The sequence below is a fragment of the Nomia melanderi genome, chromosome 2, assembly GCF_051020985.1.
Source record: "Nomia melanderi isolate GNS246 chromosome 2, iyNomMela1, whole genome shotgun sequence".
In the NCBI taxonomy this organism is placed as follows: Eukaryota; Metazoa; Arthropoda; class Insecta; order Hymenoptera; family Halictidae; genus Nomia; species Nomia melanderi.
The window spans coordinates 3,965,103-3,983,473 of record NC_135000.1 but is presented as its reverse complement, the minus strand read 5'-3'; the positions used below and the strand labels follow the sequence as shown (position 1 = coordinate 3,983,473).

At 35.6% G+C, this 18,371-nt stretch overlaps 1 protein-coding gene across 5 annotated transcripts in view; it reads left to right on the top strand.

Annotated features, from left to right (window-relative positions):
• Positions 1 to 18,371, top strand: part of Stacl (SH3 and cysteine-rich domain-containing protein) — a 111,472-nt gene that overhangs the window by 89,839 nt on the left and 3,262 nt on the right. For 2 of the 5 annotated variants that reach the window (XM_031974359.2, XM_031974354.2), the window contains 5 exons: positions 4,382 to 4,536; positions 5,668 to 5,718; positions 6,957 to 7,228; positions 10,788 to 10,946; positions 17,842 to 18,018. In XM_031974359.2, the coding sequence (XP_031830219.1) occupies positions 4,382 to 4,536; positions 5,668 to 5,718; positions 6,957 to 7,228; positions 10,788 to 10,946; positions 17,842 to 18,018 (814 nt within the window). The remainder of the gene's footprint in view (positions 1 to 4,381; positions 4,537 to 5,667; positions 5,719 to 6,956; positions 7,229 to 10,787; positions 10,947 to 17,841; positions 18,019 to 18,371) is intronic. The other 3 variants (XM_031974355.2, XM_031974356.2, XM_031974358.2) reach the window with 3 other exon arrangements.

Here is an 18,371-nt window from a genome sequence, read left to right as displayed (position 1 = left end):
CCGAGTGGACATGGTTTCGAACACGTGCCCGCTGGAAATTGTTTATATGGTGGCGAGGCGCGGGATCCCCAGGGCTGCGGGAGAATGGACTCTTCTGAAACCGCGTCACGCAGCCGGTGGATCGGTCGCATGGCGACGCGTGTGGAGTCGCTTTTCGGGAGTGAGATGATTTTGGGATGATCCCTGCCGCAGGTTTTAATGGTCCCCGATATTTCCTCGGTGAACAGTGATTGTAATATTCCTTGTATATTTCTATTTTCTATTTGTTTTTTTCTTTTGTTTTTGGTTCGGTATTTCCTTTTTGTTTTTATGAATTCGTTGTGTTGTTATAGTTGTATCTGATCGTTGCTGTTTGTTTTTTAGGGCATTTCGGAGATTGTTTTGATAGTTGCTTTAATTTTGTTAGTTTAGTGGGACGTGCTTTATTGATACTGTTTCTTCTTAGTACTTTCTCGATTGTGTCTGAGAATTGGTGTTTGATCATTTTTAGGATATTTCAGATATTATTTTGGTAATTGAATGTGTCTTTATTGTAAACACTTCGTTTTTTTGTCATTTTTCCATTTTATTGTTATTGTTGATAATTTATGTTTGGTCATTTCGAAGGGATTTGGAATACCAGGAAATTGTTTTAATTTTGCTGGAGTTAATGATTATGCAACGTGAAGTTTTTGTTGTGTTAGGAATGTTATTATTTGAATTTCGGATAGAGATTTTTCTGGTGTTTGAAACTTTTATGTTCGTATTAATTCTTAATCTCTCGGGAGGTCGGAGCCATTCTGGAACTAGGTCCTTGAAATACCGCGCGGCTATTGCACTTTCACCCTTCATTCACTTTCCACGGCTGCCCTCCGCATCTCCTTCAGATCAATGAGAATTTACAATAACGATAAGATCGATCAGGTGTAACTGACTTTCCCTCAGATTATTCGCATTATAACAATTGAAACATTACTTACATTACAACAATTTAATTATCTAATATATTAATGCATAATTAAATTGTTTTTATTTACATTTCCTTGCATCAAAGCAATTTGCATTTGTATTTTCCATTATCTTGACACTTTGTACTGAAAGTATGCAATAAAGGTTCATTATCAATCTCAATATCAATTATTTACAAATTTTCTTGTACAATTCACAATAAAGTTGAATTAAACAAAAATAAAATTAACTTGAGTCTCTTCGTACCTTATTTATTTTTATTTTTGTGTATTTCATTTTGTCCTTGTACAATAATGCATTTATACTATGATTGCTAATTATAATTTGTATTATTGTTGTTGTTGTTGTTGTTGTTGCTCTTCTTCTACTTCTTCTTCTTCTTCTTCTTCTTCTTCTTCTTCTTCTTCTACTTCTTCTTCTTCTTCTTCTTCTTCTTCTTCTTCTTCTACTTCTACTTCTACTTCTTCTTCTTCTTCTTCTTCTTCTTCTTCTTCTACTTCTTCTTGTTTCTGCCATTGTGGTCCAACTATTTATTGTTATTGCCAACAAAACCTCGCATTTATTCCCAGTTACTTTTTATCCGTTCGTTTTCTGCAGATGATAAACGTGTTGAATAGTGCATTGTCGGGTGACACTGAATGCAGTTTGTGTGGTCGATGCACCGCCAGTGCATGAATGAAGTCCCAACGATATATACGCGCTCCGATACAATGCGATCATACCTCGCGACTTGTTTGTGAGCAATAGCAGCCTCTCAAGCTCCGACAGTAACATTCATTGCAGCTCAAACGAGAGAACAAACAATACCTTTTCCAATATTCACAGTCAATTAATCTGCAATATACAACGAAATATCTATTAAAAATGTAGAGAGAACATTTTTCACTGGAATCGCAATCAAGAGACGATAAATGAATTTCCGAACGTTCAGCCAAACAATTTTTCGTAATTTCTGTCAGAACTGAAATTTGTTAGAAATAAATCTATTTTTTGTTAGTAAGATGCCATAAATTATTATTTATAAACATTGGCAACGATTCAAAGGTTTATAAGTGATTATATAATTACAAAGATTTTATTTGTAGTATCAGACGATTGAATTTTCATTCAAAATTGTAGTTAAATAATCTTCAAACAATTTTTCTGTGCTCTATTTTATAATTGATTTCTTAATTCGCAATTCATAATTCCAATTTAATACAAAATAATTTACTAAACCAACTGCCATTTGTTTAACAATTTTTCTTCGCTCTATTTCGTAATAGTTTAATTCTCAATTCATAATTCCAGTTTAGTACTAAGTAATTTACTAAAAGAATTAGCATTTGCTTAACGATCTTTTTCTGAAGCATTGTCCTACACGGAAACATTCATTTTCGTAGATGTTCGACTGTATCAGCACGACTGCGTGCAATATTCGAAACAATTGCACCTTCCCCTAGATTAAACCATTCGAAACAATGGAAGTAGGATAGAACCAAGTGTCCACAGAATGCACACACGCGAGCACGTGCATAGATGAACGCGTATCGGGACGGGCCATCACGTGTTCACCGTCGAATCCAATTAATGCCGATTCCTTCGTCGCATTAAAACCGTCCGCTGGCTTCCTCTTTCATTGGTCCGCCTATTTACCAGTTGGTCGTGCACGACCCGTCAAACAAGTGAACCGGAAACATGCCTGTTTCCATCGACCGAAATTAACATCCATCGAATATCCAATATTTTTCTTCCGTCGAACAAGAAAACCAATTAACCAGCTAGCTGTTTTCGATGAGTACACTCGTCATGAAGAAACAGCAAGGTTTTAAGTTATGACGAGTATGCTCATCTGAAAACAGCTAATTGGTTAGAGGAATATTCATTTTTGAAGGAACCAATTTTATAAGTACACATTATTTGAATGACAATTTTTGAAAACATTCTTTTTAAATATGAACACGTATACACTTTTCAAAGGGGTGAAACAGCTAATTAGTTTAAGCCATGAATTCCAAAATAGCACAAGTCCAGTAACTAATATTCCGAGGACATCAGTGTTTTTTGTATATCTTCGTTAATTCAATATTCATCTTGATTATTTATTATGTGAATATTGATTGTATAAGTGCTTTCATTCTATACGTATTTTTAATAATATTAGGTAATTGGCTTTTGCGTGAAAAGCCTTGAAAAACCGTGTACTTGTGCTGTTTTGGAAATGGTTGAGAGAAGTATCATATTATTAACTAATTTAGTAAAAATTTTGATTGAAAGTGTCCCACATTTCACTGTGGGAATTATCATTCTTGGTGCTCTGAATAGATTCTCATTTTTATAATAAATTCTCGAAGTATGGACGATGATTCGGGCTTATCGATGACAAATACTTTTTTATATTTTGACATTTTTCAGATTTTAGAGCAATTTCGCTGTTATAGATTGATTTTATTCCGTGAATATTAAAATTATTAGCTCTTCCTTTAAATGGGAACGATTGCGTAGTTAATTTGTTTGCTGTTGTGCTTACAGTTACAATATTATTTTATATTCAATGATTTTATACGTAGCTTTGAAACTCATTTCAACGTTCACAGTATTTTGTTGGTGAGTTCCAAAACCAAACATGTTAAGGACGTGTGCTGTTACGAATATTATTAATCTTAAAAAATACAGATTCTCACGCTGTTTTATATGTCATTAAAATATTTGAAATATTATTAAATATTTTATATTAAAATTATATATAGTGTCAAAAAGTGAACTTGTGCTGTTTTGGAATTCATGGCTTCAGTTGATCGATGCAAAACAAAATGGAATGTTTATTATTTTCCCCGAATGAATAATTTTACAGTTGAAACGTTTTGAAATATTGTCATGCACAAGAACAATTACTTTTTTATTCTCTTTGTCCACAGTCACCTTTATTTTCATCTCTACCATTTTTAAACAATTTCCCTAAATTTAACCTGTAGTTTACGATGTTTTGTTGGACACTTCAATAATAATTAAATAGATTAAACTGTGTTCTACTTATTATTTCTATAATTAACAAATTTTTAAAAAAATCATGCTATACATTTCAACAAGGAATTATCAATAAGTCATAATCAACTACAAACATATTATTCGCTATTTCTTTCAATTATCCAATACTAAAAATAAAATTCGACTTTTCTTGAAACTGTAATAATGTAGACAATGACAATAATATAAATGAAATTTAGACAGTAATTCTTCAAAAATAATGAAAGCTCCTTTTCATCTTTAAAAAATGGATAACATTCAATTTCCTTTAAATGTCAAATTACTCAGAAGGGTCGATAGAAATGAAAACGTTCAACCAATAATTAAGTTCAGGTTTAAAAATAATCATTTTTCAACGTAAATTTATAATAATATCTCTGTGCCACGCGAGGCTCGTATTTCATTCGAGAATCGTTTCGATTTACAGAAAGAGCTGTTCAGTGGAGGAGAAGCCGGTCAACCGGATGGGGTGACCAGCCGGAAGATGTCGAATGGCTCGACCGGAAGCACCAAGCACAAATGGCTGAAAGCGTTCAAGAGTCTGAAGACGAGTTCGCCGACGACACCACCATCCGCGGACAAGTCAGTCTCCATATTATATTTCAAAAATTGCGTTCTTAACAAATTCACGTCAGTCAATTTTTGCTGAAACCTCCCTATGAAACGAGCTATTTTAACCCTTCGCGGACGAATGTCGACATTTCGACACGATGAAGTGCTCATATTTCAATTCAATTCACAAATTTTTGAATTTTTTTCAATCTACAAATTTTTGAATTTTTTTCAATCCACAAATTTTTGAATTTTTTTCAATCCATAAATTTTTGAATTTTGTTCAATCCAGAAACGATCGAATTACTCGAACAGCAAGAGATCAGTACGTAGCCTCCTCTTTTTTTCATTATTTAAGCAGTCGATAAATAATTTAGCTTCATCTGCTTGGAAGTTATCTACATTTCAAGGACCCTTCGTCCGCAAAGGGTTTACCCTTTGCACTCCGAGTTCCTTTCACGTTTGCTTTTCCATAATTCTGTGTTACTTTAAGTGCTTTACTTGAAATGCGTTTCGAAAGACAATTAGTTAATAGCAAACAGCATAAACAATTACTTTTACCGGTACTATTAAAAATAGTGTAACATAATACAATTAAAAAATGTCACTCTTTCGAATAAATCTGTCATATTCGACATAGAAGCGGAAAGAGTTGACACGTTGAATTCCACACGATTTTATAGAGTAAACTACAGAAAATAGGGAAAATATAATATTGAATCATTTCATTGAATTATATTATTATTATTGCACGTTCATCTAGCTGAATATCATCGCATTGGATAGCATAGTTTATAATACAGATATGTTTTCAAATAATCATCGTTTAATTGAATGAATTATAGTGATTCTATTTGGTTGGTCACCGGTGATCCCCATGGCATTCGACGTATTAATTATTATCAGTCTCTGACAATACAGTATATAATGCAAGATGTGGCAGGTTTTAGATGAAAGTATATAAATTTATAAGGAAACAAATAACTAATAGAGATTTATTTTACTAAACTAAAATGTGACGTTTTGTATGAATGGTACTAATCAATTTTTGTTTTGTTTGTTTCTTTTCCTTTTCATGTAACGATAGTGTGTTTTGTCCGTGTGCTAACGAGAAGTTTTGAGTAACTGGAATTGTTGTTTTGCGAATGCTGACTAACACAGAGGGAAACAGGCGATGTACCATGCCGTTTCGACGGTCGTCGCCATGTCCAGGTAAAATCCTTGGTTTCTCTAAATTGATAAAAACTTAACGATTGCCTATAAATATAGTAATATAATATTGAATATTAATATTTTAGAAATGTGTTCTGCAAGTATCTTTCAATATGTTCGAAAGATTACTATTTCATTTGTTATTTCCTTTGACGCTTACCCTACATTTTCGATTGAAATCAATTATTCGTGAGTAGAACTACTTTTATAGTAATGTATTATTTTTTCCATGATCATTTCTTGCAAAGAATGAATTTATTTAATTCGAGTAGCTCCTATATAAATATTTATAAATTACTACGGTTTCAATTGTAGAATTCCAATTTCTCTGGAAAGAAATATCAAATCAATCCTTAAAAGAACTACTATCCTAACAAAATAATTTTCTGCCAAAATCCAATACTTTCCAAAATAAGAAAAAATACAATTTTGTTTTAGAAAAACCTGGAACCCAAAGGTAGAAAAGAACTATCAAACCATCCCCTAAAGGAACTATTACTCCAGAAAATTATCCTTCCAAAATTATTTACCAAATCGTACCAAATAAAGCTACTACTCTTTAAAAATAAAAAGAAATTAAATTCTTTCCTAGAAAATACTGCCAAACTCCCCCTAAAACATCTACAACCGTAAAAAAATAATTTCATCCCAAAATGATAATAGAATAAAAAGAAAATTCAATTTCCTTTTAGAAAAAGCCTGAAGTCTCAGGTGGCCACATATGGCGTTGAATTCCCTCGTAAAAAAACTGCCAAACTTCCCCTAAAACACCTATAACCCTAAAAAATCATTTTCTCTCAAAATTATTTATCAAATGATTCCAAACAAATCCAATACTCTCTAAATTAAAAAAAAATCGATTTCTCTTTAGTAAAAACCATGAACACACACGGCTTTCAATTTCCCTAGAAAATACTTTCAACCTCTCTTTAAAACACCTACAACCCAAAAAAAATAATTTCCTCCCAGAATGATAATAAAACAAATTACCTCTAAAATACTTGCAACCCGAAAAAAATAGTTTTCTCCCAAAAATTTATCAAATCATTCCAAACAAATCCAATACTCTCTAAATTAAAAAAAAAATCGATTTCTCTTTATTGAAAACCATGAACTCATATGGCGTTCAATTTCCGTAGAAGATGTTACAAAACTCCCCCTGAAACATCTACAACTCTAAAAAAATAATTTCCTCCCAAAATGATAATAGAATGAAAAGAAAATTCAATTTCCTTTAGAAAAAGCCTGGAGTCCGAGGGTGGTCACACATGGCGCGAGTACACCTATCGAAAGATCACGCCCTGCGACGCGTGCGGTCAGGTGTTGCGCGGTCACAGCCGGCAGGGTGTCAGGTGTCGCGGCTGCAAGGCGAACGCGCACACCGATTGCATCCACCTGGTACAGCCAGCGATGTGTCCCAGCCTGGCGCCGAAAAAGAGCGGCGGTATCCCCCTTTTGCGGCGACAGAAAACTCAAGCCCAGGTTGACGAGGCGCCGGCCTCCGAGCACAGTAAGTACGAGCCCAGTGTTCTACCTAAATACCTGGTCCTCTTACAGGGTTTCTGGTTTCCTTGTCCCGCCGGGCGAGGACTTTTTCTCAGGGGTTGAAAATAATTATATTATTGGTTCCGATTCTTGGAACAGATATGGAGAACTGGGATAAAGGTCTATATTGGATTCGGTTATTGTTCTTCGGAAATGATATAATATTGGTTCTATAACTGTTACTTTTCAGGTCTGTATTTCGTTTCTGTACTTCTTTGAGAACCAAAAAGTAACAGTTACAAAACTGAACTAAGATGAACCAAAAAGTAACAGTTACAAGACTGAACTAAGATGGACCAAAAAGTAACAGTTACAAGACTGAACTAAGAAGACCCAAAAAGTAACAGTTACAAGACTGAACCAAACGAACCAAAAAGTAATAGTTACAAGACTGAACCAAAAAGACCCAAAAAGAACCAAAAAGTAACAGTTACAAGACTGGTATAGTATCGGTACTAAGCTATTTTAGATTCGGTTCCAGTTCTTCAAAACAACTGCCATTTTTCCAGTATAGCTCAGAACCGATATAATATGAATTCTACATTTCGATTCTACATTTGAAAAATACATGTGAAAAATAGCACTTACGGAACCGATACAACATCGGTACTGAGCTATATTGGATTCGGTTCCAGTTCTTTCAAACCGATATTACATCGATTCTATAGAACCGATATAGAAACTATGGAACCGATATAGAAGCGATATACCGAATAACACTTGTGACTTTATTTCGGTTCTCCATGACTGTTTCGGTGGAACCAATATATAACGGTTTCAAACAATTATTTTCGGAATCTTTTCAATCCCTGCTTTTTCTCTCTCTCTATCTCTGTCTGTCTCTCTCTCTTTTTCTCTATCTATCTACTTATCTCTCACTCACTCTTTTACTATCTCTCCTTCTATCTTTCTTTCTCTCTCGTCGTTAGGGATGATCGATGCTCTTGCAGATTATTTAATTGCTGGATACATTGAATTATATTTTTAAAAAACTGGAGAAGTAACTTTTGATTTATTTTATTGTTTATACATTAGTATTCCTGTATTATTGTTCAGGGAATTATTGATATACCCCGTGTTCAGGAAACGCATTTTTATATTGTAGTATCGTAGAGATATTTGTGAAATATAGTTTTCCATTCTTTTATTCTCGTAAATCAAGGAACATAGATTAAATTTTGTTTACTTCTTACTTTAATAATTCATTGAGTTACTGATTCATTCTTTTGTTAATTTCTCGATAAATATACTAGTCCATCGTTTCTCAATAAAATCGATAATTCCGGTATATTGGAGAAATGCATTCGTTATTATTTATAACAGTTATTATTTATTATTTATTCTAATAAAAGATTCATTACTGATTCTTATTTATATTACTATTGTATTATTCACTATTGATCTATATTTAATCTAATTCATTTATATTCCATTTTATTCGGAAATTCGAAAAAAAATTGATTAATCCTCATTGAATCCGAGAGAAACTAGAGCTATTATAAATCCCGCGAGAGCACCGACCCATCCCGCCAACCGAATCAAACAAAAACAAGCGTCTTCGGAGGAACAACTTTACACGAAGTTTTCGCTCCTCGTTTTATTCGTATCGTCGTGTAATAACGGGTTTCGGCTTTTCCCCCAAAAATCACCGCATCAATCGTCTCTCTCGACAACGCACGAGATAATCGATCGGAGATCACGACATGCCCGTACCACAAAGTCCATATCGTCGAATTAACACTTTTTTTTTAACAAATCGCACACGAGAAAGCAGACGAAACAAGTTGAAACTTTCTCATCGTCGTCCATCGACGAAACCGTATCACTGGAAGAGGCTGCAGGAAAAGGAAAGATCATTCATACGATGATTCTTGATCGTTCAGCGTCGTTCTGGTCTTCTTTCGGTGTCACTGAAGCTAAACCCGATCGTTCGGAGTGAAACTAAAACGAAATGCACCTGTAAAACGTAACCAGTTTTAATTCAAATTGGCGTGTAACCTTTAGAACATCGTTCATTGTCACTTTATTCTTTTACGGTAATAATAGTAACACTAATAACAAACTGGAAAGTTAATTTACAAAAATATCGTTGCTTTCTCTATCTTGACGCGTGATTTTCTTCGCGTGTTTTTATATTATATTAAATTCATGATGAAGTTCTTCAAATAATTTGTAAAAATTCAATATTGAAACATTTTCAATGGTTTATCACTATAAATAATAGTTGAAAAAGAAATTAAAAATACGTGGTGATGGTATTTAAGTAAATTTTATTTAATTTACATTTACAATTGGCGATTAATTTAGAAATAACGCGAATGTAATATTTGAAGTTTTCAAGGGTTGGCTCTGTAATAAAATTATTTCTACATTATTTTGCAATTAAACATTGAAATATTTTCTTGCAAAAAATAATAGTCCAGAAAAACATTAAAAATAGTTGGTGGTATGTTTAAAAAAAATTTGTCTGTATTTCCATTTATGATTTTATTCTATAGAATTTCTTTTATTTCATTAGAATTAAAAATGATCTAATTAAATTACTCTCCGAATTGTCTGGAAGTTCTGTCAATCACGTGAGCCACCTTGTTCCCCTAGAAAATTATTCGAAGGTCCCCCCACCCCCAGATCCTTATCCTCAAATTACGCGTTGGCATGTTATATACTCTTAATCCTTTCAACATGATTTACTTCAATTGACGTCAGAGTGAACCTATCCTCCGGACGATCAATAGCAATTTTGTTACGTATCCTGGCCACCACGGTCTGTTAGGATCCAAACAAATTTTTCCTACTGAAGCGAGATCCTCCTGCAACAGGACCTTTGTCTTCTTTACATTTAATTGGACGAACTTCAGTGACATTGAACTAACGACCCCGACGAAGCACCAGTGAAAATTGACTCTTGGGAAGTACTGGTTCCTTGGATAACAAATGTCTTCAAATTAATGTATTCTTCGCTGTTTTTCTTCTTAATAACATGATATTCTCTTCCAGGGAAGAGAATCTGTTCTAATAAAGACAAGTTTACTTAAACGAATCAAGTTCTTATTAAATCTCATCATTACAATTATTCTCAATTGCAAGTACCGCCTTACAAAGTGTATTAACTGAGTATTAACAATACTCAGATCAATTATATTCCTTCTTCTTCACACAAACAGCAGATATACATAAAGGGAGAAGCTAATAAAACTGGTGAAAGTATCTCTTCACCTCTTCATTTTCACTATAATTCAAATAAAAAAATACTGTTCATTAATTATACTCTTCTTGATTGATTAATTACAAAATACTTCAACTGCTAAGCTATACCTAACCTGAATCAAGTTAAATAGAAGAAAGGCTACACCCTAAAACTCATAAAGAATTGAACAGGCAAGGACATTTGTTATCCAAGGGCCTTCCCCGAGTAAAGAATTAAAAATGAAGTAAAACTAAAGAAGAAGAAACAACAGGAAAGCACCTCCTGTGATGTATCTCGTGTGCTTTTGCATTGCTGTCTCTCTATCCCGTGTGGGCAGACGTGGACGCCATATACCAGGTGCTGAAGCAGGCAGGCGAGATCCGTGGAAACTCGACAAACTCACCACCTACGCCTCCCACAGCAGATCATCCTCCCTCCGGTGCAGCACCTTCGTCAGCGAGGGCCTCCTCCCACCCCTGTTCCTCGTCCACCTCTGGTAAGGCACAGCACCAATTCCTCTTGACCTTGAAGCAGAACGTTCGTACAATTCTGAAAGAGATAGTAGCCTGTATTTCTTGAAATTGCCACTGAGAGAGCTGTTCGAGTGCACTCCACTGTATATAAGAAACCATATTTACAATTTTGATAGTATACATGCTGTAGAGTATCAAGTTTCATGGCAGTGTAAGCTTAAAATAGATTGCTAAACATAGGATAGAAATATGAAGCCTAGTTTGGAGTATAAAATCAATTGAGTTCTGAGTACGAGAAACTGTATTTAGAAGTTTAGAATTATTCCTGTTGTAGATTGTAAATATTTATGAGAGTGTAAAGAAAGAATAGGTTGATAGAATATTCAGTTCCTTGCTGAGGAAATTAAGTTCATAGTTTGATTGGTGGAGTATTGTTACAGTAATGTAGGAGATATTGTTGCAATTGACAAGTGTATAAGTAAAGAAATTCTAGATTGTGGGATATATATGTTGATCTATATTTATTGATTCAACAAATTATAATTTACGTAGATAGGCAACTATTAAGTGCATGGGGAACGTTATCTTTGAAATTATAGCTTGCGTAGGTTCTCAAAGTTTGTTGTAGCACAGATTTGATTTACAGTAGTTGAAGTAGGCTTCAGTTATTTTTAGACAGCCCCAAAGAGAAGGGCAGTTACTTGGAAACAATGTTTGCAGTATGAGTTTGATTGCTGCTTGGGAGAGAGGGATATTGTTGTGGATGAGTAATACTGGTGCAACAGTTATATTGAAGACTAATAGCAGTCGCAACTTAGTTTAATTGATGAAGTTCTAAAGTAAATTGGCGGTAGCGGTAGTAGTTCATGATGAGAGCAGCAATGATAAAGTAGAACTTTCTAAACAACTCGTGCTGTATGGATTTGTGTAACTTTAGATATTGAATACTAATTTTCAGGGTTCATTTGAGGACAAAAAATGGATTGTTAGTAAAATTTATAATCAGTGTTCTTATCTATAATGACAAACTTCTTTCACATTTTATACGTACTTCTATTATACAAAAGATATTAAATTTAAGAATCTACGGTACAATTCAATGGAAAATGAAATCTACTTTCTTTTATACAGTATTGCAATTTTTATATTGTTAGGCGATCAATTCTACCTTTTTTAAAACTATTATAAACCGTGTTTAGCAATAGTTGAAGTATTTCGTTATAATTACTACAAACGAAGAGATTCGATATTTCTTTCTAGTACTAAAAGATATTATAATACATATAGTATAAATTTTAATTCATATTTGAATTCACTCTTTCGAAGAACTAAATTCATTGAAATGTTCACATACTTTCACTTTCGTAATAATTAAAAGAAGTAATTTGTAGCAATATTCATGTTCATTGCGTTACTCCAACAAGAAGCATCGTTTAAAATGAAATTCCTGTTATAATTTGTCAAAAACCTTTGTCAGATCTACAATTTTCAATCGTACTGGACTGAAAACTTTGAACCAAGAAATTGCAGAGTGCACTCAGAAACAGATTCCATCAATAACTTGGCAGAGAAATCATCATTTTCTGCTTCAAGATCCTACGTAACCCTATTCTCTTTCTTTTATTTTTTTAATCAGAAGAAGGAATGCTTGTCTTCTTCAGGGACATGACTCGTAATTTCTCTCTCTCTCTCTCTCTCTCTCACTCATTCTTTCACTCTCTCTCTATCTCTCTCTCTCTCTCTCTCTTTCTCTCTCTCTCTCTCTTTCTCTATTTCTCTCTATCTCTCTCTCTCTCTTTTCTTTTTTTACTTTAGTTATCTCTCTGACTTTCTACTTTTCCTGCTTCATCTTCATTCTTCCCCTTTGCCCTGCGCCATCGTCAATTTTTATTCTGTCGCGACTGCCCGGAAAACAAATTCAACAGACTTTTCTCGCCATCTCACTCTCATCTTGACTTCGACGTACAGAATTCGCTTTGAAACATTTTTCTGGAACATTGACGAAGGTGTTGAATCCCTTCAGTGCCTCTGTCTAATTATTATTAATACAACTACGATATAATTACTATTTTTTCATGTATTTTTCATTTTGCATTACACCTATTATTGGTGGGGTTGGGGCGTGAACAAGAAGGAGCAAAGAAATTATTAATTTATTGTTTATTAATAAATTATCATTAAATGAATAATACAAAGGATATTATAATACGTAAATTTTGTTGTATTTTTTATTGTTAGAGGTCGACCAGTGGTCAGAAAGTATTCGAAAAGTGTTTGAAAAGTATTTCATTGCAAAATGTGTGCCACGCTTACTGTGATACTGTAAAGCGTCGCGTCTATCTTTTGAAGGATCTTCGCAAAGCCTCTTTCGACGTGTCTTTAAGAACCCTCCCGCGTGCCTCAAAACCCTCAAAGACGCGCGATTAAACATCGACAATTCGGTGTGTCCGCATTGTGGCTTTGTCAAGGGAACGAAACATTTTTCCACTTCTCTGAAGCTTTTCTTTGGCTAATGTTGGGTCAAGTGTAACAAATAACCTTCAAAAAGCAGCTTTCCCAGCCAATTACTTCAAACAATCATCGCTTACTTCGGTATTTTAATTCATGATTCTGTAACCGATTTATTCCTCAGAAAAAAAATGAATCGAACACGTGAAAAGCATAGTTGATCTTACTATAAAGATGGCGGACATACAGCTGCCATCCTAGATCACGTGTCGCCCGTTTAAAATCATTTACCAAGAATCTAAAACGACGCACTAGGAACCTCACGTGTCATATATCTTCTATTCATTTTTTTGGTGCCAAAGGTTTCGCCTTTCTCGTTCGTCAGTAACAAAATTCACGTAACTCTCACTCTAAATTCTCTACGCCGAACACTGCCAAGCTTCGAATATCGAGCCACGAAAAAGAAATTCCGAGCAGGGCAGCGTCAAAGACTAACAATTCCAAGCAACTCCAGAAAAGCTCTAAGTTGAAAGTAAAAAAAAAAAGAAACACCATCCGAGATTATCATCAGCGATCACGAGAGCCTAGAAGAAGCCTACAGGAAGGTTAAGTCACAAATCAGTCGTCGAACGTACCGATGACGACAACGTGGAATTGCGTCGACTAACAAAGTAGCCAACCAAATAACACCGAGCAATTTAACTCTTCGAGGAGTGGGTTCTTCGGGTGGTCGCGTTGAGAGAGAGAAAGCCGGTTTGTTGGAGTGTTGTGGGAAAATTAACCGAGTCACCGCCGGAAATCGTTGCAATTCCAATTGAGCAGGAAGAGGCAGCGGCGGATCCATGTCCGGGACCAGGCCGTTTGGGCAACCGTTGGTGTTGATGCCCCAGTTGGCACCGTCCTCCTCGACTTCGGCCCCTCCGGTCCCAGCGAATCCGATCGGCAGAAGGAAACGATGACCTGCGAAGCGGCCACGCGTCCTGGAATCGCACGACGACGCCTGGGCGATCCGAAACACGAAAATATTTATTCACGATCGTTGAACGGACGAAATCAAACGACTGGTCGCCGTCATTCGGGACGCGGAACAGTGCCGTTGTTATAAAAACACGTTCGACGTTTACTAACCGTGGAATTGCTTGGTCGTGACGATGGAATTGATAGCGTCAATTGATCGAGAATCGACACGTTGATCGATACGGTAGTTTTCTTTGAGAGAGAATTATCTTGGCACTCGAGGAATATGGAATTGCAGTGGATACAGGGTGGAATTGTTAGAAATGATCGTAGGATGGAGAGATGAAGATGTTAGAAGTGTTTTCCGATGAATGATTACGGGATAAAGGGATGGAATTGTTAGGAAAAGTTCGATAAGCAATCGTAGGGTAGAAGGACGGAATTGCCAATGTGATTTAATTACATGGTCGTTGCTGTGATTGACACAGTAATTGTTTTATTGCTCGTTTGAGCAGTGGTAGGGTGCATGAGTGACCTTTGCACTATGAAATTCTTTAAGAGAAGATCGAATTTGACGGAATGAAAACGTACGAAACTATCGTTCGAAAATTTCTGTGTTGTACTAGAAAGAACTGTTGGAATTTCGGAGAAATGAAAGGTGGAATTGCCGGGGAATGGAACGTGGAATTGTCGAAAGTTGTTCTACTCTGATGCTATGAATTATTCTGTCTTCGATATTCTAGCTTAAACAGATTTATCAATTGCCTTCGTCCCTTTCCGCGAATGTTTTCCTTTCAATTTCGTATAACGAAAACTGTTACGATGAAAATTTGAATAGAATAGAAGGAATTGCCGAGGCTTACGTTGTCTATTGATAATTGGAATTGCAATTTTATTTTTCATTTGTTTATCGATAGACTGAGAAGAAGTTTTGGAATTGCCAAGTTACAGTACAGCATGGTATAGATTCCAATTGTTTATATTTTTTATCCGAAACAACCACGATTACTGGCAACTAATAAACAACGAAAAACAATTTGGAATTGCTGAATTATGAACATCTTATTTTTCGAGGTTTGCGATCAACTCAGAAACCATTGTTTTTCAAGGGAATATTGAGAATTTTGCATATTTTCGTTCTTGAATTCAGCATGACCAAATCATTAGAAAGAAAACGAATATCCGAAGTTCCTAAACCGGTGAAATTATTTGCAGGACTTTTGTTTATTACGTACAGGTTGTTTCAAAAAAGACTATGCTACAAAGGTAAGGATCCCCCTATATATTATAACAGCTTAAAATAATCTGAGAATGCAAATCGAACGGGAACGAAACGTTGTTAAATTTCTGCACGATTAAATAGAGAATAATCCAATAAAATCGGAATTTGCATTCGGATTATTTTAAATTTCCGTAAAACTTGAGACAGTTGCTCAATTCCACCGCATAGTTTCTTTTGAAACGAGATTGTTCGGAGTTTTGTCGAATTTCGGATTGTTTCTCAATCTTGAGGACCATGAGATCGTTTGAAAACAAAGAAAAGCACAGAAAAAAATTCTTCAACGGAACCGTGACCGTGTATTTTACCTTAATTATATGTTGCAAAGACAAGAAACGCTAAACTGAATAAAAATCAACACTGAATCTACACGGAATTGTTCGCGTATCTTCCCTTTATTACGAACGGAAGCTTGTCCATGTAACTCGAACACCCTCGAGCTACGATCTGAAATAAATATCTTTGAGAAGTATCGAATACCCGTAGTGCAGAAACGAGAATCTTATTTCTCCGTTTGTTTTTCCCCTGTTCTTCTTTTTTTTTTAATGCGCTTTTAAAAATTCCTTTGATTTTTCAATTATCGATAACGATAGAGTATTCATCGTAAAGGTCGAGGATAATAGGCGGGGGAAAGTTTGTACAAAGAAAGGGGAAGGAGGAGAACGAGGGAAAACGTGGATGATAGGCAGTGCGTAACACGAATCCACAGATCAAAAGCGAACGAAATTCCCGACGAGGAGAGGATCAAAGAAAAACAAAAAGCAGATAAAAAATACCTGAAAGCGTCACAGAGATACCATGTAAATATTGTAAATAAAATATTGTGTCTTCTGCAACCCCCTGCTGTCACTTCTTCGCGCGAGTCGTGTCCCATTTTTTTCTCTATCTCTCTCTTTCTCTCAGTTTTTCTTTTACTTCGTTGTACTTGCAAAACGAAAAAAAAAACGACGAAGTACGCTTCTCAAACGAAATTCTCTTTTTCTCTGTGAATTCTACCATTGGTCGAATCTGTCGCCTGAAAGAGAAACGTTTCTGTGTGCATTCATGGTGTTCTGGCCGTGTCGTTGTTCCGTGTTTTTTCTTCCGCAGCCTCGACGTTGATGCCAACCGAAAAGAAAGAGAAAAAAAAAACCACTGATCTACTTCAACCAGAAATGTCTAACCGAAAAGGGTTGAGAGACTAACCTGTGTGCACCTTGCATAAGTTCTGTATCTTCTTTCCATTCCAGCTGTTGCTACACGAGGGGAATCCCCGTTTCTTTCGACTTTGCGCACCACGTTTACTTGCTTCGTACGAGCACTACTAACAATCAAGCTTTCTATATATTTTCGTTTTCTAACAACTAACTGTGAACTGGACTTCGGTCAAAGTGAATGCCTAGACGAGTCACCTCACCGATTTCAATGACACCGAAATATGTTGTCAAGCACGTAATTCTGAGTAACTTTTCCCTAAACATATAATAGGCGGTCTCTTTTAGTTTTGCAGTTACATGCAACAATATGCGGTAAATATCTAGATGAGCATCTTTTGTATATTATACACAAAAATATGTATCATATTGTATGTTTTTCACTTAATGAAGTTGTTCCCTATGATATAGCAATTAGTTTCATTCAGGTAATAGAGGTAAGTTAACACCTAAGGGTCAATTTACATATAGTAAAAAACAATATCAATGAATAAATATAAAAGCGAAAGATTCGAGCTTACTGCGAAATTTTGCTTCATAATTTTGTAACCATCTCTGCTAAAAAATTGAAATTGCTAGCCACACAGAACAATGATCTTCACAACATATCTCACCATCAAGATCATACAAAAGTTTATCCTTTTTCTAAATAATTTCAATAACTCCCCTTTCTCGGAGATATTTATATAAATATCTTAAAGAATAAAAGATATTATTATTCCTATTACACGTATAGGAAAAAGTTATTCATAACGACGACCTTGGCAACATCTACCAAGGTCATCGCAATCGATGAGGAAGTAACCCGTCTAGACATTTACCTCACGAGTTTCCGTACTGTCGCTAAATCTGTCACAACGTTGAAGAATGTCTCTGACTGTGAGTAGCCGTTGGTATGCATTTCCGCTGGTGATCCTCTAGTCCGCTTGACAAATGTACGTACTCGCTAACGAACCGGCTTGCCGAAAATGGCGTCAACGTCGAGCGCCAGGCCGATTTCAAACGCTAACTTGTTATGATCGATAATTGTGGCACGTGAAGCGCCGCATAGCCCGCAACGTAGACGAGAGAGGCTTAACCTCAGGATGAAGAGCCTCAGCCTGGACTCGCCGGAAGGGACAGCGCACGTTCGACATCGTCCTAGGGATTACTCGACCGGTGGCCAGAGGGAGTCCACGCCGCCCAGGCATTCTGACAGCGGAAGCATCAACAGATTGTGTAAGTACAGTCCAGTGTCCCAATTACTGAACGTTAACGTTAGGGAAAGTTACCGCGATCAGCGGGGCACTGATAGATTGGGCCACTCGAGATATTAACTTGATGCCAGTGAACAGTAATTTGATTCTTGAGATTAGTCGTATGAATAATGTCTGACTTATTTAGGGGATCAGACGTTTCTAATGTAATTTAGGTCATTTGGACTTAATTGATCTGGGGAGATTCATTCTGGATGCATTGCTAGGAGATTCAAATTGTACAACTACGGCTAATTAGTTTGATCTGGCGTAGACAAATGAAGTTGCTGGGTAATATAGATAGATTGGAATAGCTAGGCAGTGACTGTAATTATA